The 24061-nt window shown below is 39.0% G+C and overlaps 1 protein-coding gene across 1 annotated transcript in view; it reads left to right on the top strand.

Annotated features, from left to right (window-relative positions):
• The window catches only part of L3MBTL3 (L3MBTL histone methyl-lysine binding protein 3), an 85258-nt gene that overhangs the window by 8996 nt on the left and 52201 nt on the right, over positions 1–24061 (top strand). The window contains exons 2-7 of the mRNA XM_059827835.1: positions 945–1056; positions 13186–13297; positions 15501–15660; positions 16674–16812; positions 18373–18457; positions 20747–20838. Coding sequence (XP_059683818.1) covers positions 955–1056; positions 13186–13297; positions 15501–15660; positions 16674–16812; positions 18373–18457; positions 20747–20838 — 690 coding nt within the window. The 5' untranslated portion in view covers positions 945–954. The remainder of the gene's footprint in view (positions 1–944; positions 1057–13185; positions 13298–15500; positions 15661–16673; positions 16813–18372; positions 18458–20746; positions 20839–24061) is intronic.

Genomic DNA, 24061 nt, shown 5'->3' with positions numbered 1-24061 from the left:
ATTGAACAAATAGTAAATTAGATGCCAGGCCACAGGTTTAAAGATTGCTATGTTTGTAAGAAGTGAAAAGGAAGAACTTGGTGGTAGTCACAACTGGCTGCTAGAAACATTTGCAGTTCAGCACAACTGATGCCGTCTTTGTGGCAGTGACAAGCAGTGGGGTCAGCGGCAAGTGTTATATACTTCTGTTGCTTGTGCAAATTATTTGGGATAACCTCTTACCACAAAGAGGACGTTCAAATCCACTATTTCTGAAGATAAATATTCTCTCCTCTCCTTTCGCTGTCCTGAAACAGAGGGATCCAGTAATACCAAGTCTTGCAAAGTGGTAGTTTTCTCCAGTGTATATGTGCTGCTCTACATGTAAATACATTTTACAAATGCAAATCAAAATTTAGTGAAGCTGTATGGAAACAGACAAGGACTATTTGGGTGTCCTGAGCAGATGGTGAAAATGAAAGACAGTTTCAAATTAATTTTGAAATTTTAATTTGAACTTGGATGGAGCATTCACATCAGCATGTTATCCAATATTAAGGAAAAGCAGTTCTATTAATCATGTATTTATTATAGGCGTGCACTCATGTCTTGCCTTTCCCAGAACAAATGTTTTTCTTAGGTGTACTTGAGGTATGTTTTCCCCATGTCAATTTATTTGCAGTTTGAAATTTTTCATTTCTCTCTGATACAGCCTCATTAATAGTCTCCTAGTGTATAAAACAGGTTTAATTTTTTAAGGTTTTCAAAAGATTTCCCCTTGTTTTTATTACATTAGTGTGTATTGTCAGCCTAGTCATCAGTTGTCCACGTTGCCAGTGTGCTGAGGGAAGCATTTGATACTAATCTATAAAGTACATTTGAAGAAATGTCCGGTGATATAACCGTTAAACACTTATAGCATTTTCAGATAAAAATATTTTTATTTTTTTTATTTTTTTTTTTAGTACATGCATCATGAATGAATCTGCCTCTAGTGGAAATGGTCAAGAGTTTGATGTATTTAGTGCTATGGACTGGAAGGACGGCATAGGGACTTTGCCGGGAAGTGACCTAAAGGTAAGATATGTAATTTTTTTAACAAGTGAAAAAAATGTTAAATGCCAAAAGAATGCATTTCACAAGCTGGTGTGTAGGTATCTGCTTTTATGAATAAAACATGAATCTGCAGCCCTGAATTAAGAGACTGTAGCCTGTTAGCTTTTAGCTCTGGAGTTTCTTGATGCAGTTTCTGGTGCTGGCACAGACAGCCGTCATCCCCGTAGGAAGGCATAAATTAGCACTGCCTTACTATATAGACAGAAGTAATCAAGTGCACAAAATCCAAAAGAAATCTCAAAAGTTAAGTGTGAAAATTCACTCCACTTAGAGCATTGTATTACCGTATCACTAAGAATCCAGGGGAGGTTTAGACTGGATATTAGGAAAAATTTCTTCACTGAAAGAGTTGTCAGACATTGGAACAGGCTGCCCAGGGAGGTGGTTGAGTCACCATCCCTGGAGGTATTTAAAGGACATGTGGATGAGGCACGTAGGGACATCATTTGGTGGTGGACTTAGCAGGGTTAGGTTTACACTTGGACTTGATCTTAAAGGTCTTTTCCAACCTAAGCAATTCTATGATTCTATGATCTCCAGGGTTGGAGATAACGCAGTGTCTCTTGGCAACCTCTTCCAGCATTTGACCACCCTCACAGTGATTTTTTCCTTTTATCAATACTTTGCTGGAATTTCCCCTTTTGCAGCTTGTGCCTGTTGCCTCTTCTCCTTTTACTGTGCATATATGAGAAGAACCTGGCTCCATCCCCTGTATATCTTCCTATTAAGTACTGGAAGACAGCAGTAAAATTTCTCCTTCTCGTCTTAAGACTGAGCAAACAAGTTCACTCAGCTTCTGCTTGCATGTCATCTGCTACAGTCCCTACTTGTTTTGGTGGACATCAGCTCGACTTGCTCCAGTATGTCAGTGTCTTTCTTGTACTGGACATAGTAGGCCGCATAGGGTCTCATCAGTATTGTATAGAAGGGAATAATCAGTTCCCTCGACCTGCTGGCTACTCTCTTGCTAAAGCAGCCCTGGATGCTTGTGGCCACCTTTGCTGCCAGGGCACATTGCTGACTCATGTTCAACTCAGGTCTTCTTCTGAAAAGCTGTTTTCAAATAGTCAGTCCCCGGGCTGTGCTGGTACACGCAGTTGTTCCATCCCAGGTGCAGGGCCTTGCACGTGCTTTTGTAGACCTTCATGAGATCTTGTTAGCCCATTTCTTCAGCATGTCGAGGTCTTTCTGAATAGCAACTCCAATTTGGTAATTTGCTTTTGCTGCCTGTACGCATCTAGAAGCCTTTCTTGTTGCCTTTGCTAGTTGCTTCTCCAGCTGGGCTTTGGGTTTCCCAATTCCATCATTGTACACTACAGCAATATCACTTTATATCTTCTCTATATAGTATTTCCCCAGTTTCACCTTCTGCTTACTTCTTTTTCCATTTGAACTAAGTCAGGAGGCCCTAGTTCATTCATGTTGGCCTTCACCCACATTTGCTTAACTTCTTGCACACTGGCATGCATCGTTCTCCTGGTGTGAGGTCCCTGGAGAGATATCCAGATCTTCTGGGCCCATTTACCCTTTAAAGCAGTCTGTTGTATGATCCTGCCAAGCAGATCTCTGAACAAGCCAAAGTCTGCCTCTCCTGAAGTCCAGTGCTGCTATTTCAGTATTTGTTTTGCTCACTTCTTTCAGGACTTCAGACTTCACCATCTCATGGTCGCTGCTGCCAAGGCTGTCATCAGCCTCCACATCCTTGACCAGTTCTGTATTTTTTTAAAAAGTCCAGGCTTTTAAAATTCCTTTATATTTTAATAAGCAATTGTGAAAGGCAAGCATAAGATTGAAATGTTTGAGGAATACAAGAGGGAACAATGCAGGAAAATATAATAATCTCATAGAAATCACTGGTACGTGCTTAGTTCAGTTCTGGTTACCCTATGTCAAGAGACACAAAACTGAAGCAAAGGTGGGGTCATTAATTGGTAGAGGAATGGGAAAGATTCCATGCAAAGTGAAGGAAAGGACTGGGAGATGTAGCTGAGGGTAACTTCAAGAAATCATATAAGAAGATTCTTAACTGTGTCCTGTTCAGGAAAGCATGAGCTTCGTTTTAAGGTTGGTCTTCTGGGGATTTTTGATTTTTGTTTGGAAACAAAGAGATAATTTGATTTTTAGACAGAGAATCTTTTCTTTGGTCAAGGCATTAGGGAAGACAGTCAGAGGTGCGACGGTAATGTGCCCAGAATGATGAAAGTTACAGAGAGAATTGGCCAGGCAGCTCATTCTGGTTTTTTAAATACAAAAGCAAGGGGTTACTGGATGAAATTGAAATGGAGCCATTCTAACACTGACTGAACGAAGAGTATTTTCTAACAGTGTAGAATTAGCCTGAGTAGCTCACTGGACCAGGGAGCATCAAGACTCAGTGAAAGACTAGGCGTTTATGTAGACACCAAAACAATTTAAGCTGTTAGAATGGTAAGGATTTTTAAGCTTTTGACTTAACAACTCATTTTTCTGGGCTGCTTCTAAATACTGATAGTTAAAAGGGTGACTAATCCCTTCAAACTGTAAATGTGATCGTGGAAATGCGTTATGCTCTTTGTGGAATTCTCAGAATAGGGTTAATGTGGATGGTTTACCTGAACTGTCCTGATAACAGAGTATTTTAATACTGTGTCCTGAACCTAAAGATGGCGTTACAGAACAGTTACTTCTCGTAAGCTTGCACGTATCTTTCAAAAATTATAATAGACTTCTTGCACTAAAGATATCAAAGCATTGCCATGTATTTACATTGAAATGTTATTGAAAAATCTGGTCAAAACACTGTGGTAGCAAGATGCACAAATCCAAAGATTCTATTTTTACAGCTTGGTAATAGATTAGAGTCCCTGGGTTTTTTATAATAAATAATAAGCAATAGTTGAAGTATTAATTGCAGACAACGTATTGCTTGCCTTCTCACATTTAGTTTTTTCTCTTCATAAAATGTTGGGGAAAATTGTCTTTGAACACTCAGATTTGGTAAACTGTATTGTATGAACATATTTTAAGTTAAACATATACTTACTTGAAGTCCTTATTCTTTGGTCATGTAAGTCATAAGGCATTTGCTGGTCTTTACTGCTTGCATGATGAATTTTCATGCTTATTTTTACATGTGCACTTTCAAAGAAATCTCTTTTCTTGTGTGCTCTATTAATATCCAGCCCCCTCAGATTATCGGGCAAGTATATCTGAGCAACCATTCTTTTAAAGAACCACTTCATTTTTGTGAATATAAGTTCCTCTATGAATAAAAGCTGTTAAAAAGCTACTGTGAGTAGTGTAAAATGCTTGAAACATTTACAAATAACTTTTCTCCTTATTGTCTTATCATTGCTGAAATTTAACTTTTCTTACGATATAGAAGAACAACTAAATCAGAAATAGGAAATTGCATTATTTCTTTTTGTTACGAAGTGCTATGGGCAGTTTCATGCCTACCAGACTTTACTGAGATAGGCTGCACCAGGAGGCACTCACTTCCCAGTCTCATCAAAACAAGGGAGCCGAGTCAGATACCAAGCCTCTGTTCGCAGCCATGCCATGGTCTCTTATGTCTACATCTGTTTCCACATCAGTAGAATGCTGAAAATGTTCTTTTCCTATGATTTTGTGCAGTGTTAATTGTTAGAGTTTTGTCACCTGTAGTTGGGGAAGGCTGTGGAAATACATTCTCATACAGATTTTGTTAAAACTCTTCAGCAAAAATAGTCATAAAATAGTTCTTCAACACTGCGTTGAGCATGCTGTGTGACAAATAAATAGTGAGTGGTTGTGGAAAATGCTAGCATTTTAAATTATACAGGGGATAGGGAGAATTAAAAGTTGTACAGTATGATGCACCAAAGACCAAGAACAAAAATTTTAGCATTGTATATTAGTTCTTTCAAGATGTTTAAATAAAACAGAAAAGTCGAATTCCAGTAGAGTTTAAAATAGTTTACAAATTACAGAATGCCTTCATGTGGCAGGCTAAGTAATGTATGCTCATCTGAAAAACATCAGTGCATACCAGTTACTCTGCATGGTGTGAATGTAAATGTGAAATACTCCTCTTTTTTTCTCTTTTTTTTTTTTTAAAATCTCTGCCGAGTGCAGGCAGTAACACCATCACTTCAAGATTTAAATGTACTCATTAAATTGGAAAAGCTGTAATAATTTACAGTCACTTCCTACTGCAGTGACAGAAGTTTATGGAGTACTTCATAATCAGTTTTCTAGTGCTTGTGTTTGGAAAGTGAGCTGTTACATACTGCATGGACAGAATTTTGGTCAGTATTTCCAGCTTGCAAATTGTGCTTAAATGGGAAAAAAAAAATCAATAAATTTGATGATGAAGGAAATAACTTGTAAATAAAGTTGGGCAGCTAATACCGTAGGAAACCAAATATAATAGTGGAACATGAATGGTGGAATAATGGTCAGCAGTGCTTGGTATTTCCAGCTGTGCTGTGAAGAAGGTAATGGTGTTTCAGAGTGCTGTGTTTCTGGATGTGTAGGTGCAACGGCTCAAGGCAATAAAGTGCATTCTTTCACCTGTCCATTCTGAAATTTCATTCAAGTTTGCTTGAGATAATTAACATTTTGAAAACAACTTAACTTTTTTCTCACTTGATTATACATTATACAGCAGAAATACTGGTAGCATCTCAGGCAATAACTAACTACAGTGCTTTTTTAGTGCAAAGCTAGTTCTGCCCTCATGCAGTGGCATGTGCAGCACTGAATGTGGGATGCCATTTCTCTCTCAGGGGAGAGTCCCCAGTAGTGTCCATGGGAAACATCAACTACCAGGAACCGGTTAAATCACTGCCTCCACTGGGAAGGTGTTACTCTAGAGAGAAGCTGGGTTCCCTTCAGGGAGGCTGGTAAGGGGTAGCGCAGAGAGGAGAAAGCAAGGCAGAGTAGACTTTCCCTGACCACGAGTGAGCCCCAGCAGATGTACTTAGTGGCCTGGTCTTTTCCACATGGAGATAACTTTCTCTTGTTGCAATCTAATGTAATTAATTAGCTCATGCTGTGCTTCATTGCCATAGATTTCTGGTTAAAATTTTGCATTGTCTTAGATGATTTTACCTTATTTAAAAAAAGAAAGACCAAAAAGGAAAATTATTAAAATTGCTAGAACTCCAGAGCCAAGAAATGCTGGAATTAGGTTTGCCTTTGGATCTTTAGTTGGGCTTCCTCATGTGTAGTCATGGTAGAGTCTTCTCTTATGTGATCACATGCTATTTTACAACAAAATCTACTGCATCATTTGCTGTAGGTGCGGTTAGACTTGCAAATGACTGGGCAGAGGATTTCAGGAAGGAAAAAGAATAGCTTTGTGATTAATACAGGTAAATCCCACACAGGAAAGCTTAGCGCTGCACTTGCTTCTACCACAGCCTTCCTGTGCGGTGCTGAACAACTCACTGGAACCAAAACTTTGGCAGGTAGCCATTCATTTTTTATTTGTCACTTGCTTGGGTTCCCCGTGAGATACTAGCGTTTGGTATTTAGAAACATTCTGTCCGAAATAATTCGAAGCCAGGGTTGCTTTGTAGGTCAGCTTCTGGATCAATAAGCGTCACCTTGGCAGGCCTTGACTTCTGGCTCTGTCGCTGATTTATGTCTTATCTTAAGAAAGCCTGTTTAGCTGCAGTTTCCTACTCAAGTGGAGGTAATAAGGCAGACTGAGTTTGCAGTGGAGAGAAATCATTGAGAAGCCCTCTGGTACTAAGATAATTCTTGAGCACTCGGGGCAGAGGGGAGGGATTGGAAGAGCCTGAGGCGTGTCTAAGCATAAAGTAGATAAACATTACTGCAGACAAGACTGAGGTATTAGTGGTACCTAAGCTTTCAGTTCAGAAGTGACGAGAGAATGTTCCCATTACTAATTTTTGCTGGAAGATTGTAATCTGATAGTAATCCTTTCTGGCTTGTGCCTGCCCAGATAGGAAGAAACCTTTCCTTTTGGATGCAAATTGTTCTCTCTTCTTCCTTACTTCAGGATTAGCCTATTGCAGTGTTACTGAAGCATCTTAAAATCAATTGAAGATTGCTTGAAGTGCTTGACTTTCTTGCTGACAGCATCATTCCAGTAAGAGGGAGTCTGGCCCTGCCCTTTGGTCATGGTGTTGAATTTAATCTCTGCTGATTATGATTTAGGGAGCCCTAAATAGCCTGGGATCCTACATAAGTTGTTTGTCTTTTGCTGTACTTGACAGAACAGGAGCGTGCAGGCAGGATCCCTTCTCATCATTAAAGAAAGGGAATAGGGGACACGTTCATCTAACCTTCTGCATCCCTGAAAGAGTCAAAATTTTGTGACCAGGCAAGCATCAGGGGTCACGTGCTTTACTGAGTGCTTTGAAATAAGCTGGGAGCAGAGTACTCAAACGATGAAGAGCTTGGAAGAGATATTTCTGTTTTCTTTTGTAAGTGGCTGAGAACAGAGGTTTTGTTTCAGGAATTACTTTGCACTGCATTGTAACAGTAATTGCTAGAGTGCCTAAAGCTTTTTTAGATACGTGCTCTTTGTTATTTCAGTGGGGTTTTTTTTGAAGAAAATAAACAGTCATTCTTCTTTCAAGCCTTGTAGAGTAAATAAGACTGGCTTTACTGCTTGAAGAAAGAGTATAAAAATACCCAAAAGCTGCCTCATGTTCTGAATGCTATCCAGCCCTTGCCTGGGGCAGAGGTTCTGTGGAAAAAATAGTATGTGATCGTGCATGTAAAGACTGTATCTCACACACACAGAAGAGGAGAATGGTTGAATGGACAAGTTCTGGCATTTACTAACTTACTCAACTTAAATAATATGTAAAAAATAATATGGCATGTAGCAGGATGTGGTCAGACAATACAAAGTCTATAAGCAATTCCTTTGCTTTAAAGAGAGGAGGAGCTGTAAGATGCCAGAAAGGCTGCGATTTATCTGAGCAGTCCCACTGAAATCACTGTGATTAAACGGTAATTAAAATCAAGGATGATGATAACTGTTTTTGCTAACCAGAGATCTGAGTGTAGTTCTTTGGCTTGTGTCCCTGGAGTCCCAGGTGTCGATCCTCTTGTCAGACTGCTGTATAACTCTGCTACTTTAAGTTTAGCTACTTTGTAGGCATAAACAGTGTTTACTCAATTTAGTTTTGTTTTGGATAATATAAATTTTGCAGGCTTCTTCTGAGCTAGTCCACAATCACATCGTGTGGGTTCAAGATGAGTTTTATTTCTGAAGTTACTGTCAGAATGCAGCAGCAGTTGTCTTTATTGCAGTGAACTTTGTCCTTATCTTGCCCAGTAGATGGTAGTGTTGGCTGTTTTTTCTCATTTATTTTAAAGCTGTGCATTAAGATGTGTGGGGTTTTTCTTCTTTTTTGTCCTTTGCACTTCAGTTGTTCGTCCTTTTTCTTCCTTTTTATCTCTGCCTGTTCTCCCAAATAATATTTTTACCTTGTAGAAAACAATAGTAGCCTTTATTCTGATTTGATCTCTGTGGGTATAGATCTAGTGCTCTCTCAAAAGGGCACAAGTAACAGCAAACGGAGCTAGTCTGATCTTTGTTGCTCTGAATTAGACACATGCAACAGCAGGGACTTAATTTGAAACTAGATCGTATATATTTCTTCCCAATAGATTTGTGTTTCAAAGAATTAATCTGCAATATGGTAGGCATTTCGCATTGTTGGCATATTTATCCCATGTAGTGACAAATACACAGAGTATTTTTATGAAATGTGGAGAAAGATAACTGAAAGCCCTTTTAACGTATAATTCCCCCTACATAAAACTACAGAGCGTGTTCTAGCCTGCATGATAAGGTAAAGAACTTCCATTAGAAATGGAAAGGTCCTAAAGCCACTGGAGGAGGGACAGCAGAAGTCCATCTGCGGTATTAGGCTTAGCCACGTTCACTGAGAAAAAGTGAATTTCCATGTTTTGAGCCCAGCACATGGTGGACAAAGAATGACAGGCTGATCAAGAAAGTGGAGCACCATTTTCACAGGAACAGAAGGAGCTTGTGCTTAGGCTGATAAAATTAAGTCTGGGGATACATAATTCCTTGCTTCAAACGTATACCCAGAGAGTAAGTGCTAGGGTACTAGAGCTATATAATCCATAGGGTAATATTGGGTTAAGAACAAATGGGTATAAACTGGCTATGAATAGTTCTAAATTAAAAGTTCAAAGAAGTTTTTTTGAGAAAGAAGTTCAGGAATGGACTTTCAATAGAGGCACTGGTAACAGAACATCTGGCCGTTTCTCCATTGCAGCTGAAACATGAAATACTTTGTGTGATACTTTTGCCTGCAATAAACAAAGGCTTCGTCTCAGTCATTTACGATACTTGTTCCAGTTCTGTGGAAATTTTAATGCAATTTTAATTTTTTAAAATATGTTTATTGATAGTAATTTTGATCCCTGTAGAACTTAGCATGTGGACAGGCAGAAATGGTTCAGAAAGTCTTTATAATGTTTGATTATTATCTATTTAAGCCTTGATTTTTCCTCAATGTGTTTTTTATTTGTTGAATGAATATTAAAATGTTCCTGGGGATTAAATTAACAGTCATATAAGATGAAGTTCTGGTATATCAGGGCATTGTTTCCCGAGAATGTGAAAATGTATCTCAGCTCCGAGGGTAAGGAATCTCTAATGATGCTTAGATGGAAGCTGTTGTTTAATTCTCTTTTGATCCTTGTGGAAACTGCTAAATAAGGCAGCTAAGTAAGTTCTGTGTTGTATATTCACCCACTAACAGTTGGACTCATCCTGCCGACCCAGTTTATGATATACTTGTGTTAAAAGAACTGCAGTAACTTGAAAATGTGTATTTTTGCCCTTGTTGCTCACCTGTACATGAAACTTTGAAAGTTAAATTTTATATCCGAATGTTATATTTATTTCTGTTTATCTTACTGTGGATTACTGATGAAAATTGTTGAGGTTTCTTTCTCTTCTTCTTCACCCAGTGGAGACCATTGGCTCTATTGGGTGGAATAGAGAATTACCTTCTTAAGAGGTTACTTAAAATTTGCAAACAGGCGTTTGACAAAAGTCAAGTGGATTAAATTCATATCCAACAAGCTTTGTAATTTATTGTCTTCTAAACATTGAACTGACAAAAATCGGGCTTCTTTGTGAGATTATTTTATAAGTACTTGATAATGGCCTGACGTTGTTTCTATCAACGGGAATTTTACTGTTTGCTTTAATGAAGACAGGTTTAAGGAAAATCCCATAATCCAATGCAAATTTATATATTTACTTAAGGAGTTTTGTGACTTAAACCCAATTTTTTACTTCTCAGAAATCTGTGGATCCATTTTCAATTAGCTAACTAATTGAACAGTTAGCTCAATGGCACTTGTTTCCTTCCCTCACTATCACCTGCTGCGAACTTCCAGACTGTCAAGACACTTAGTGAAGTATATGGGACGACTTGCTGATGACCAAAAATAGAGGAAATACTATGACAGAACCTTTACCTTTAGGTTTTTGTCACCTACTTTCTGAGGAGAAGAGGCTTACGAAAGTGTTGAATTTTTTCATGGACACATAAACCACCATTAATCAGGCTCCTTTTATGTCATGCTTCCAACAGTAGACATTAGTTGGCATGTTGCTCTGGCAGCTCTTATCCTGTGACAGCTTTGTGCAGCATGCTGCTCTGTACATCTATTTATCCCGTTTTTACGCAATTAACCTCTGTCACAAGTTTTTTGTTGCTTTTCCTCCCCAGCTAAATCCAGAGTACGACTTCCCAGGTCTGAGGCATTTTTCTGGGCAGCTACAGAGAGCTCAGCGTGCACAGTAATGCTGAAGCTGTAGCTGGGGAAGCAGTGAGTGAAAGCAGACATACCCGCTTCAGGTTTGCGGCCAAACAGGAGCTGGAGACCTCTGACATTGATAGAGGCGAGGCTGTGGGCAAAACCAGAAGATACAGAGGTCAGACAAGGCAGATGCCCCAGGTGTGTTGTCACGCCCTCCTGCCTGCTAAGGCAGTAGCAAGTGGTTACTCTCCATCACTGAGCCAGCTGTAACACGGTGGCCTGACTATTGAAGAGCTGCTTCCTTAACGGTTCGGCTCTTGCTGGCTTGAAGAGCCTCCAGTGAAAGGGTAGCTGGGAGCAGCCTTCCCTGCAGTTGTCTGTCTTTCATCATTTGATGCCTGTCAGTCAGCCGTCTGAAGCCAGAAGGGTTGGTGGGTCACTGCACCAGCTAGGGTGACCTCCTTGAGTACCATGGGAGGACCTGGTGGAGGAGGAACATATGTGTAGTGTCAGGGCTGAACATGAATCAGATCATGCAGAAATATCCCAGGTATTAATTGGACTGTTCAGAAATACCTTTAGTGTGTGTATGTTCTGGTTGACGTTGTATGAAGGTGCAGGAGAGTGTTTCCAGAAGTCGGTTAGTAACCTCCCTGTGACCTGTTGGTTGGTGGGCTGCAGCACTGTGTTTTAGTCTGCGCTTGCAGCATGCTTGATGAGCCAGCTGTTGCAGGGTTAGAGCTCTTGGAAGCAGGGAAGGTTTTCTGTCTGGCATCCACCTATTGCAGAGGCAGCAAAGCACCAATGGCAAAAATTAGTTTAACCAAAATAGGAACTAGGCTGGATGCGTAAGTCAGCCATAAGACACAAGGATCCTCTTCTGAATGGTAATGCCACTGCTTTTCTTCGGGTGGAACAGCATGAATGTCTGTCACAAACTGGAGTATGAGCACATGGTGTTACTGCATTTGGTTGCCTTTCAAAGCTGAACTCCTGGTCTTTCAGTCCAGATGGGTATATCAACCATTTGTCCACACTTGCATATCTGTTGTGAGTGTAGCTGATCGCAAGTAAAAATCTTGGCTCCGGAAGTCATACGACTGTGTGAGGTCCTCTTCTTCCTCTCCCTCCCCTCAGCTTATTATTTCTGAGCTGCTCGCATTCCTTAGGACCTGGTGGCTCTTTGCAAATGCTGAGGCTGGAAGGACTGTTGTGGTATGTTTGTCATGGGGCTTACCTTTGCTTTCAGTCAGAATGGCTTATTTTCGGTACTGTACCATAGCAGGGTCCAAAGTGAGTGGGAGTGATTCATCCTGCAGCCTCTGGAGGCAGAGAAGATCAATGTAGTGCCAGGCAATTGTCCCCCTTCTCATTATCCCAAGGTAAAGTTGCCTGACCAGAGAAACAGAAACAGGCTTCATGCTACTACCCTGAAGGAATATTCTCACAGGTGGGTGCTGGCGAGCTTTGAAAGACACTCTCATGCTTAATTCTTCTTGTTGATCTTCATTGGTGAGAGCATCTCAGTGCTAGAGACCTGTCCTCTGTGTCAAAGCTCAGAGAGTTACACCCCATTGCTGTTCAGAACAGATGATGAGGGACAAAACGCTGCCTTGAGTTCAACCCATGTAACCAGCTGGGCCTGGAAACCACGTACTGACTGGGAAGCTGAAGTTTATTTTTATCTGGTAGCGCTGTAATCATTACGGCATTTGGAAGATGCTTTTCTGCTGGCAGCAAGATGGATATAACTCCCAGTGCTCCTGTGTAAGCACAGCATGTGGGTATTGTTGAACTTTGCTTCTGGCTGACAGTAATATCACGTTCAGCGTGTAATTAAACAGCTCATAAACTGCCTTGAGAGGTTTGTTTATGTGCACTTTACAGCAGAGAAGTACCGTGTTTTTGGAGGATGCTGAAATTTCTGTACTCTGTGAAGCAGAGTTCAGTTCCCTTTTCCTCGACAAAAATGCTCGGAGACTGGAGCACGTTATTTCGCTGGCAATGAAAAGCATATGGTTAGGAGATTTTCCCATGAAGTTCTGTTACTGATTTTTTGATTCTTGTGTGTAAGTTAGATACCAATCTGCATGTGGAGGCATCTGTATCAGTATCTATTGCAAATTAATTTTTAGATAAAAAAATGAGTTTGCATTTTGCTTGATAGAAACAAGAAAGGCTTGTTTCCAATTACTTGGGGATAAGCAGAAACACATAGAAATTGGGTAATATGGTGAGGACACCATGTAAAAACTACCTTGGTGAATGGAAGAAGACGCCGTAAGAGAGTATTAGTAAATTTTTACTATACTCTGTGCCATTTCTTTTGTCTTACAGTTCAGAGTGAATGAATTTGGGGCCCTGGAAGTGATTACAGATGAAACTGAGATGGAAAGTGTTAAAAAGGCAACTGCTACCACAACCTGGATGGTTCCAACTGCTCAAGAAGGTCAGTTAAGAGGCAGTAAACGTTTTCTGCAGTAGACTGTATTTTGTTTAATATATCAGTTTTTCTTAAATATTGTCCCCCAAGGTAAAAAAAAACTTATTTGCTTTAATGCAGAGAGTATCTCTAATGTTACCTGTTTCTTGGGGTGTGAATAAGTGTGAAAATATATGCATGTTAAGTTAAAAGGAAATAATTCCACTGTTAAACACCTGAAGTTCAATTACATCCACAATTTTTTCTAACAGTAATTTTTTCTAAGTTTAGAATCAGTATTTTCCCTCGATTTAATTTGCGAAGTAGTCAGTTTCTTAGTTTAAATTATTGAGAATTTTTTAGATGTTATTTTTGTTGAGCTGGTTCTCCAGACTGCCCGCAGACTTTACTAACTGCCTACAGTTCATTTGTGACTGAAGTACCTCACACTATAAACTGCCTTCACATGATACTGGCTGCTTGCCTTGCTGTTGCTGACTATGCTTTTTCGCAGTATTAAAATTAATGCGTAGTAACCATTTATGTTTATCTTGAATGATACAATTCTAATAGTTGTAGTATCTGTCTACCAAATAAGATGTTTCCTGGATTTAAAATACTGATGTAAGGAAACATCTTTTTTGTTCTAGGAAAGTTGGTTTACATGGTCATAAATTCTGAAAACTTTGATAGGCTGGCTCCAGCGACGACGAAGTAGCATGAAAGAGACTATTACAACTGGTTTTGCGATTACTTGCAACTACGTAGATTTTTTTCCTTGTTGATGTTATATTTTATCAATTTTCTTTTAAAATATGCATTCTGTAAAACCTTTGAAAAGCAGACTTCAAAATTCTGGTTTAATAATAACCAGTATAAGCCCAATAAGCAAAGTCAATGGAAGTTTTCCTTTGCTACTCCCCCACCATTAAGTCTTAATTGTCACGTGACTTTTGGGAATAGGTGAAACATTTACACCAGTGGTAAAGTGGTTTGGGCCTCAGCTGTGAGGTCTGAAGCTTCAGACTACAACTACTCTGTTCTGTAGGTCTGTCTCCAAGGCAATAACAGATATTCAAGATTCAAATCTGTGATGAGAGCGGCAACAGTGTGATAGCGCAGTAGCACAACAGGTTCTCTCTTTACCCTGAAGGATCAGTTATCTACAGTAAAGCATACAACTTCATTCCCTACGGTCTGGTAAACGTAAAAAAAAATAATGTTGCTACTGAATTGAAGTGTGCTTATGGACACATAAACATACGAAGTAAGCATCCTACTACTACCTTACACTGTCCTTGATTATTTTAATGTTCCCTGAAGATAAAAATGTTGCTAAATTTTTCCATTGTGAGAGGAGATGGTTGTTTTCAACCACTAATGATGCTGGAGTGTAAATATAGCCATAAATTATATATTCTTCTAGTGGAGATAATCTGCATACACAAGTTCATTTGACTGTGCTTTCAAAGACAGTACAGCACTCAGCTAAAGACATAGTTGGTGACTTTAAATTTGCCTTTTGGGGGGTGTGTGTGCAAAGTCAACGACCTGTAGAAGCTGGAGAACTTGACAGAGCTTCGTACTTGTGTGTAAGTGAAAGAAACAGCATCCTCTCCTAGGCTACATGCCTCTTGTGGAGAAATTGTAGCTTAGGTTGAGTGAGTAACTTAGTATTTGAAAATTTCTTTTGTTACAAATGAGTGAGTTTTTTACTTCTGGTAGACCTCAGACAGGTTGAGCAACAGCTACTGCTGTGATAGACTGTAGAATGTAGCCAGTGATCTCCTTCCAGAAATAAGTTCAGCTATTGAAAGATGACACACAACCCCCCCAAACCTTTTTCCCAAATGACACTATATATAGGTCAAAAATGAGGCACGTCAGCAGGAGATGAGGTGATGGACTCCGTGCAGTAATGACTCTGTGGGCAGTCAGCATGGTGCCTGTCACAAAATTCACTCCTTCCATGAGTAGCCACAAGCAGCAGTGTCGATGTGCCACTGATAACAGAAGCACGAGATCGGTGGATTCCTCTCTCTTATGTTGCAATATGAAAACCCAACTTGCTTCTCAGGAATATGGACCCCATGCAGACGCTAACTCCCTGACACTCACTCTAACAAGAGTGGTGTGACTTCTGTTTTTCTGTTTGCTTGGCAAGGCCTCCTGAGGTTGGTTGGAAATGTATTGCCTCTACCTAAGTGAAGTTACTTTTTTCATTGTGCAGCCTTTTCAGAAAAGACAGGGATCCCCACAAGGTTGAAGGAAACTGCAAAAATGGATGGACTTGTTTTCTGTGAAAACTGTTACCGCTATGGTACCATAGAAGAATTTGTTCCGGAAGGGAAATTTTGCAGCCAGAAATGTGCCCAGCAAGTAAAAAACAAGTAGGTGCTATTATAAAGCATAGAAACAAAGAATTTTACGTAAACGCAGCATGAGATGAAAGTGGTGGGATAAAACGTTGATGGTGGGGCAAAGGGATATATTTAGCAGCCATGTTTTGGTGAGCCTTCGTTGGTTTATAATGTTCTTTCACTGTTTTTCATGTAAATGCATTAACAATGTTTGGTTTTGTCTAACACTGATGTTGAAGGCAGTCTATTTTGCTCCCTGTGTGCTGTGTTCCGCTGTAAGATGCAAGCGGTAAAACAGTCTATGGGATGCGTGAATCAGTGTCAGATTCCCACCCTGTTTCATAATCATTGGAATTAAGATAATCAGTAATGAGATGGTTGGTGTGGTAAGTTAATTGTAATTAAGTGCAAGAGCTGTGTTTATAGATGACAGTGGGTGAAAACATGAGCATACTGTAGTTTCTCAGTTCCTTTTCTTTCAGCTAGTGCAGTTCATCTCATCAGAAAAGAAGGTTTGTGTTAGTACGTCCATTCTGTTTTGCTCAATACTGCATTATGGCAGTTTTTAACATCTATGATTTTGTGCATTTTCCTTCATTTTTAGTTAATTGCTTCAAAGTTTTCTCTTCTGATTGCTTGTTTAGCAATTTGTACAGTCACATACCAGCTTTCTCTGATTGGATTTGTCAGTCTTAACAATTACCTTTGCTTTCCTTTCGGTAAACTGCCCTGAGTCCTAAACATTTCACAGTTTGCTTCTCCATGAGACTTGATGGTACATGGGAAAAGACACACTGTTTAAAACATGCAGAACTTGTTCAGCGTAAGCTGACAGCTTTCCTTTTCCAGTTGCTCTTCTGTGTCTTTCAGATTAATTCTTTTGACAGATGTAATTTTCAGTACTATTTCTAAGAATATATTTGGTATAACACCCTGGGACCTACAAACACTAGACCTTCAGATTTACTTGTTTTTTACTTGTTTTGTGAATATGAGAAGTGAAATAATATTGGCTTTGTGTCATTGTATTACTCTTGTAATAGAGAACCAAAGGAGGAAAAGCCCAGCATGGAATGCAATGGGGAAGATGATTCCAAAGGCATTCGGAAAAGAAAGACAAAGTTGCCTCTCAAAGAAGAGTCCAGGGATAATGGGGAGAAGAAAGAGAATCCTGATGAAACTGTTAGTATGCATCATAAACCCATTCCTGCAAGTATTTCAGTGGGAGTTTTGCCTTATATGGCAACATCAGTAACTTCATCAGTCTACAAAGAGAAGTGATGGCATCATTCTATCAGAGCCACAATAAGTAATTGGTTCACTTACCGATTTAATTATGCCTCATCAGTAAATTGTAAATATTGACAATGAACTGATAAGAGCTGTTTTTTTAATCTCTTTTCCCACCTTTTTTAAGAACAGAACAAAAAGAATTTAAAGGAGAAATTATACTAACCTAGGTTTGCTATGTCTTCAGCACTGAAAAATAGGAGTACATATTGTTTTGTGTTGTAGTGTAATGTGCTTTGGGGCACCTTTTGTTTTTTTTCCTTTTGGATTTATTCTTCATTTTAGAATAAACTTAGCACAGTCCCTTCCCATAATGTTTGTTTTCTTGTAATATTTGTTTTCTTCCCAATAGCTGTGACACTGCTGGGAGGAGCACAGTTTTGAGGGAGAAGGGGAGAGCACTGCAGCTGCTGAATTGTCAAAAGGCTGAAGACACTAGAGTTGTCAGAAGGCAATTTGTAGCTCTCTGTATAGCAGTATCTTAGGCAAAAGTCAGGGGACACCTTCTTTTCCTCCATACATCTGCCCTCCCAAATGAGTACTTACTCTGTTCATCTATTCAGATGCTAAGAAAACTGTTAATACACAAACAATGAAATAAATAAAAAAGATCAGTGCCATTTTATGTTTAGTAAAGCAATTGTACATTTGAAAAAAGCCAAATAAGGCTGTGAGGTTTTCCTTTAAATTATTTTGGAAGTATCACAGAATCACTAAGGTTGGAAAAGACCTGTAAGATCATCAGGTCCAACCATCAACTAACACCACCATGCCCACTAAACCATGTCCCACAATACCTCGTCCACACGTTCCTTGAATGCCTCCAGTGATGGTGACTCCACCACTTGCCTGGGCAGCCTGTTCCAGTGTCTCACCACTCTCTCAGTAAAGAAATTTTTCCTAATATCCAGCCTAAACCTCCCCTGGCGCAACTTGAGGCCATTTCCTCTTGTCCTGTCACTAGTCACTTGGGAGAAGAGACCAACACCCACCTCTCTGCAACCCCCTTTCAGGTAATTGTAGAGAGCAATAAGGTCTCCCCTCAGCCTCCTGTTCTGCAGACTAAACAACCCCAGTTCCCTCAGCCGCTCCTCGTAAGACTTGTGCTCCAGACATGAATTTGATATGAATCTATCAAAGATACTGCTATTTATCTCCAGCTCAGTGAGGCCTGCTGAAGGCTTCATGATCTGTCCCTGGCTTAGACAAGGCTGGCTGGCTGAGTGCCAGCTGTTCAGAGTCCTTCTGTCTGTCATTTTCACCCTGTTTGCTGTGATTTGTCACTGATGGCTCACTTTGTTGTTATTAGACATCTGCAGGTTTGTTTGAGATAGCAGAGAGCTATGTCAGCAGTCATTTAAATGAAGTCACAGTTAAACCTTAGGGTGTCTCCATTTTTACTGTACTAGACTGCTGAACTCATGAGGTTACTGTACTCTTTTTTTAATTTAGGAGGACAAACCTGAAGGAAGGATCTTGAGAGTCTCACAGAGAGCCAGGAGAAAAAGAAAAGGGGAAATAACAGTTTTGAAACAAAGTAAGTTAGATCATGAAACAAAAATCTCAGCTACCAATTCTTTAGGTAATATCCGTCTCTTATTGTGAATTGCCAGCATTGTTTCACTGAATTTGTATTCCCTGTTGAATACATATTTTTTTTTCAATTCTGTAAAAAAAGAGTGCTAGTGTTATTTATAGCAATTAAGTTTTAAGGATTAAAGAACTGAGAGAGCCAAGTGAAAACTGGGAAAAAAACCTATCACTTGAAGATGGATTACCTTTTACAGAGATCCAGTTTATATACCTCTGGCAGTGTGGAGGAGGATGTAGTGAGTGTAAATGATGTAATTGATGCACATTTTAGGGTTTTTATTCATCCCTCTAAAGAGTGCCAATATTAAAGGGAATCAGGCCCATTGAGTTCCCAGATGTTGAAAGACATGTATTAAGCAGAAGTGAAAGTTTACTTTTTTTTTCCTTGGGGATCAATTTTGTATCTATAGTATGTGCTGGAAATAGACGCATTTATGGAACTGTTTAGGAATAATTGCTATAATCAGTCCAAAGGGACATACACTGCATCAAGTGGCATAATAAAACATTTTAAAGGAGTGTTGTTTTTTCAAGCTATTTGATGATAGATACTTTTAGGAAGAATTGAAGAATCAGCAGCTATTACACCTCAGTGGTACACCAAGCACAAACCTACATCTTGTCTTCCAAAGTATTTCTTACGGTAGACTTGGAGCCATTACCAGAAGTTGCCGGGCCACTAATCAGCACAGTGCTCCAAGTAGCTCTGCTGCACACTAGGCAGATGAAATAATGATTGAAAATGCAACACATAAAAGTTATGGAAGATCCCTCTCCTGAGATAGGATTACTTCTGAAATTTAAATATTATTTCTACAGTTGTTTCCAAAGCTGAGGTGACAAGAAGTGTGTGAGATACAAGCATAAAGCTGATGCTCTATGGAAATCACTGTTGTCCACTGACAGAATGATCTGTACAGATTTCTTCTGGGTTTTTTATTTGCGAAAATGTAATTTCAGCACAAGAGATTTGGTATAAGAGACTCAATTTATATTCAGAACCAAGCACATTACTGTGTATTATTGTGCTGAGCAACACATCTCTTAAATGGAATAGATAAAAACTGAGTAAATCACAAATAAAGTGAATGTTCTTTAATAGAGTTGAGCGATCGCTGTCGTTCTGAAATTTATCTTTGGTTACGTTATCAGCTTTCTTCAGGAGAGTTTGGCGTCACTGTTGTTATGGTTCATGTTTTAGTCATAAAAATGCTTAGCCAGGCTGTTACTTAAGGGGCTTATTTCTCTTGTGAGTAGCCCATGGTCAGGATCAGGCCAGAATCATGCTGTGGACCCTGAAGAATCCTCCTGGCAGCATGAGCTTATGGTGTGAAACACTAGGCTGCATGTGCAGAGGAGGCATTTTAGGTGAAGATCAGTAGAGCAGAGTGGAGGTGTATGAAAGTAGATACATACATGACCAGCCTCACAAACCATCTGTTTTTGAAGTTCCTGGCTTTTGCTAGTGCAGTTAGTGCCTTATTTTCAAGGCCTAAAAACTGTTACTCACTGATGTGACTGTAGCCAATATTACAATTACTATGCAAGTGTATGCAAGTGTTCATGATATTTAAGCAAACATGAAACTGGAGGTTTCTGTCATATGCTAATGACATGGTGAAAAAAGCAGTGGTGACAGTTTTGTTGACTCAGAGAAATTACTGTTAAATCACTGCCTCTCCACCCAAAACCATCAAACTACAAAGTGATAGAGTAGGTTAGAAACCTTCTGAATACTGTTAAAGTATTTCAACTGTGATTAAAAAAACATGTCATGAGTGCTATCCCATTGAAAATGCTTTCCAGAAAAAGAAATTATCGGCGGGGGGGGGGAGGAATATTGAGCTACTTTGTGATTTGAACTGATCTTTTTACACATTTGCAAATTGTATATCTTAATGCTTCTTATAAGCACTAAGGGAAAAGGGACAGGGGGCTTACAAAGACTTTGTAAGTTGTTCTTGTCACCTGAAGAGTTTTTTCTTGTTAGTAATCAAGATTTGAACTGCTGGAAACCTATCTGTACAAACCAGGAGCCTTCATGTTCCTGGTGCCATTAAGCCTACAGAGCTGCTACTTTTCCTAAAATAAGTCCTGAGAAACACCATGAATGCATTTAATAAAATGTAGATTTGAGATAGGTATATTATAAACTTCAAAGTGTTGTTTTGTTCTTTTTATTTGAGAAGTTAACAGTTACAGAATTCTTTTGCTATTTTGTGCTTCTTTACAGCTGTACCCTCTAAAGGAAGGCAAGCATGGTGTTGGGCATCCTATCTGGAGGAAGAAAAGGCCGTTGCAGTACCTACTAAGCTTTTTAAAGAGGTATGACCTTCTGAAGTTTAAATCAGTCAACCACCTAAGATCATGAAATTTCTAGTAAATCAATTAAAAAAAAAAAAATTTCAAGATTTTACACTTCTCTGGGAGAAAACCTACATGATTAAAATAGTGGTGTCCATCAGCAGTCATCAAGATATTTGGAACGTGTGAAATTAGTTATCTTTCTCTGCTTTTTCAGAGAATTCTGTAGTTGTAGGTGATTGCTGTCAACTGAGACTACAGAAAGCAGATGCTTTTCCAAAATCTGCAAGTTCTAGCCTTTCCTTCTAATCTGAAGCTAAAAATCTGATACATACCCTCACTTTTTCATGCCATATCATTCTCTTTAAATATGTTTAGAAAGGTGTTACAAAAGTCATCTTTTGGCTTGTTGCTTTGATTATATTACCTGTCTTTTTGCAGCTCCTGCTGACATTATATTTTGTTACTACATCAGATACTAGTTTAGCTTGTTCCCATTTTGCCTGTCATCTGATTGGATGTCACATCATCACCTCTTGCTTGTCCTTTGCCTGGTATGGTAGTCTTTGTCATTTGTCATTTCAGTGCTTTCTCTAGCTCTGTCTCTCTTGCTTGGAAGAGAGCTCTGTATTCAAATCCACAAAGCTTCCATGCTGTTCTCTGCTCTTGCAAAACCTGGCAAAACATGCAAACATGTCTCAGCTGCTGTACTTCTGCTGTGTATATCCGGTATTTTTTTTTTTGATAGTTCTATCCTTACTTGTAGTCTGTTTCTTGCATCCTTTTTTTTTTTTTTTTTTTTTTTTTTTGCTTTATACTTCAATTATTAAATCTTTTGTGCAGGGATTAGCTTTTCAGCTTACATGTCTGTGTGATGCTGACCTTTAATTGGTACTTTTAGATGTGACTGAGGTACAAAAGTAAAGAACTAGGATTGCAATGTACAGAATCCGTAGATTTGTAGGTGCAAGAACAACAGTCACCTGACCATCCTTCGTTATATCCCCTGTGCTATATGCTGGTTGAAAAATTAACAAGAAAGAAATCTGGACGAGTAGTGTCTCTGTCTGGAAGGTAGATTTACAAAGCATTGCTCTGCCTGTGTGAAGTTCCATGAAAAGCTCTTGCAGCGCACAGGCATATATATACCAGCCTTTCTGGGCACTCCATATGGTTGTAAAGTCTGGAGTTACATGATGACGTACGGTTTCCTTTATTTTTCTCCACAATGTACCTTTTTCATTCAGTGCATCTTATTAAATACTTTCTTTTAAAGTCTTTAGCCCCTGGGTAACTCTAGGGTTTTATTTAGTGTGCAGTATTTAAAGCCTGTAGCAGAGAGAGAATTCTTGATAACACTCTGTAGTGGCCAGGTAATATTTCTCCATTTTACAGATGAACAAGCAAGCCACAGGAACAGTAAGGTTAAAAAAAAAAAACCCAAACATCATCACCGATTTTGAATCCTTGATTTCTGTTTGGATTGTGAGAATTACTCTTTTTTATCTCTATTTTTCCAGTTCAGAAGCAGTACTTTTCACGGTGTTTTTTCATACCCTTAGTTAGGAATAGTCAGGATAATGGAGAATCCTTGCCACTTACTTCCTGGTACTTAAATCTTAGAGGAATTTCTAGGCTGTGACTGACAAGCTGTTATTGCTCCAGTAAAACAAAATTATTGACCCCTGAATTTTGTTTTTTTCAATCTCCAACTCCCCTGATGTAGTCTCTTGGGTTTTGTGTATGTTCTTGCACAATACATAAATATTTCTGATCCTCAGTCTGCCATCTGCTCATTTGCTGACTCCTTTTACCTTTACTCTTACGCTGTTCTTGTATCTTTCCTTAACAAAGTATCTTTAAATGTTTGTTGTAAAGATAATGTGTGATGCCCAAGTTTGTCAAAGCTTTACTTTGGGTGTTGTATTGAGAATAACACACAAAATTTAAATGTTAAATAGTATTAAAGGTATTAGTCTTCTAAAAGTTGCCTGTTATTTTGCTGTAACAAACCAAAAATTGTGTTGCCTTAGAAGTTTTAGATTTGATAATGGGAAGAATAGTGAATAATTCATGTCTTAAATTTCAGGAAATACCTGTGTGACAATTGCTTAATTTTTAGTGTATTATTTGTAGAATTTTGTACTGTTTTTACAGTGATGTTTATTATAAGAATGAAAGAATAAACAGATCTGTGACTTTTCAATTGTTTCCTTTCTTTGTAATTTTATTTGTGCTTGCTTCTGCAAAATCTCAGTTACATTTTCGACCCCTGTTCCTCAATGTGTCACTATTTCTAGCATTTCAGTTTTCCACTGAGGATTTTTATCTGTAAGGTATTTATGATATAGATGGCATTAACTGCAAGTCTGTGCACCAAGATGAACTTTAAAAATTTCAGTTTATTGATTTAAAAAAAAATGCTTTTACATTCCTCTTGAGGAAGTATGTAGAATTATGCATAGTGTAACTTCATTAAAGTTTCATTGATAATAAAAATGTTAAGTGTGGGGATCTTAGGATGAAATAGTTTTTCGAATGCATATACTGCAGTCATATACTCTGATCCCTTAACTGAGGTCTACAAAATGATCTAAGCTATTTTTAGAGAGCGACTTAGAACTGTTAGACATCTGTTAGCTGGCCACTTCAGGCTGATTTAAACTGGTCTGGTTCTCCATTTCCCTTCCCTTGACTGCATATTTCATTGTGCCATACACTCTGTTTTTTTTCTCCTGGGTTTATTATTCAGTTATATCAGTTGCAGCCAAAGCCACCACAGAGAGGATTCCCTTCCTTCCAAGTAGGTGAGACCTCTCTGAGTAACTCCCTTCTCTTTTCCCTTCTCTTTCCATTGACTGCAGAGGTACTGCATATGGCTAGGGAGCATGTGTAGCTTTTAGACAGGAACAGAGAAAGGGTGAACATATAAGATCCTTCTCCTGTGTTTTGTCTGTAACCATTTGGGACATAAAATCTGTCTGGCTGTGAATTTGTTAACCCATGGAAAACCCTCATCAGTTTTAGTCAGTAATTTTTCTGACATTCCCTCCAATTTAACCTTAATATCTGCTAGCTTCCTTCCTTCTTTAACAGAGGGCAGGGAGCATGATACCTGGGACGCTGATGCCTTCTGATTGAAAACATCCGTTCTGCTTAACCTTGTTTTCACTTTCTGTTTTTTGAAAGATATTCTTCTGGGTTCGTTGTAATGTGATATGAGGGTAATCGTGTTCTGTGATGC

This window comes from Gavia stellata, chromosome 2, assembly GCF_030936135.1.
Source record: "Gavia stellata isolate bGavSte3 chromosome 2, bGavSte3.hap2, whole genome shotgun sequence".
Lineage (NCBI taxonomy): Eukaryota > Metazoa > Chordata > Aves > Gaviiformes > Gaviidae > Gavia > Gavia stellata.
This window is presented reverse-complemented; position numbering and strand designations above follow the sequence as displayed.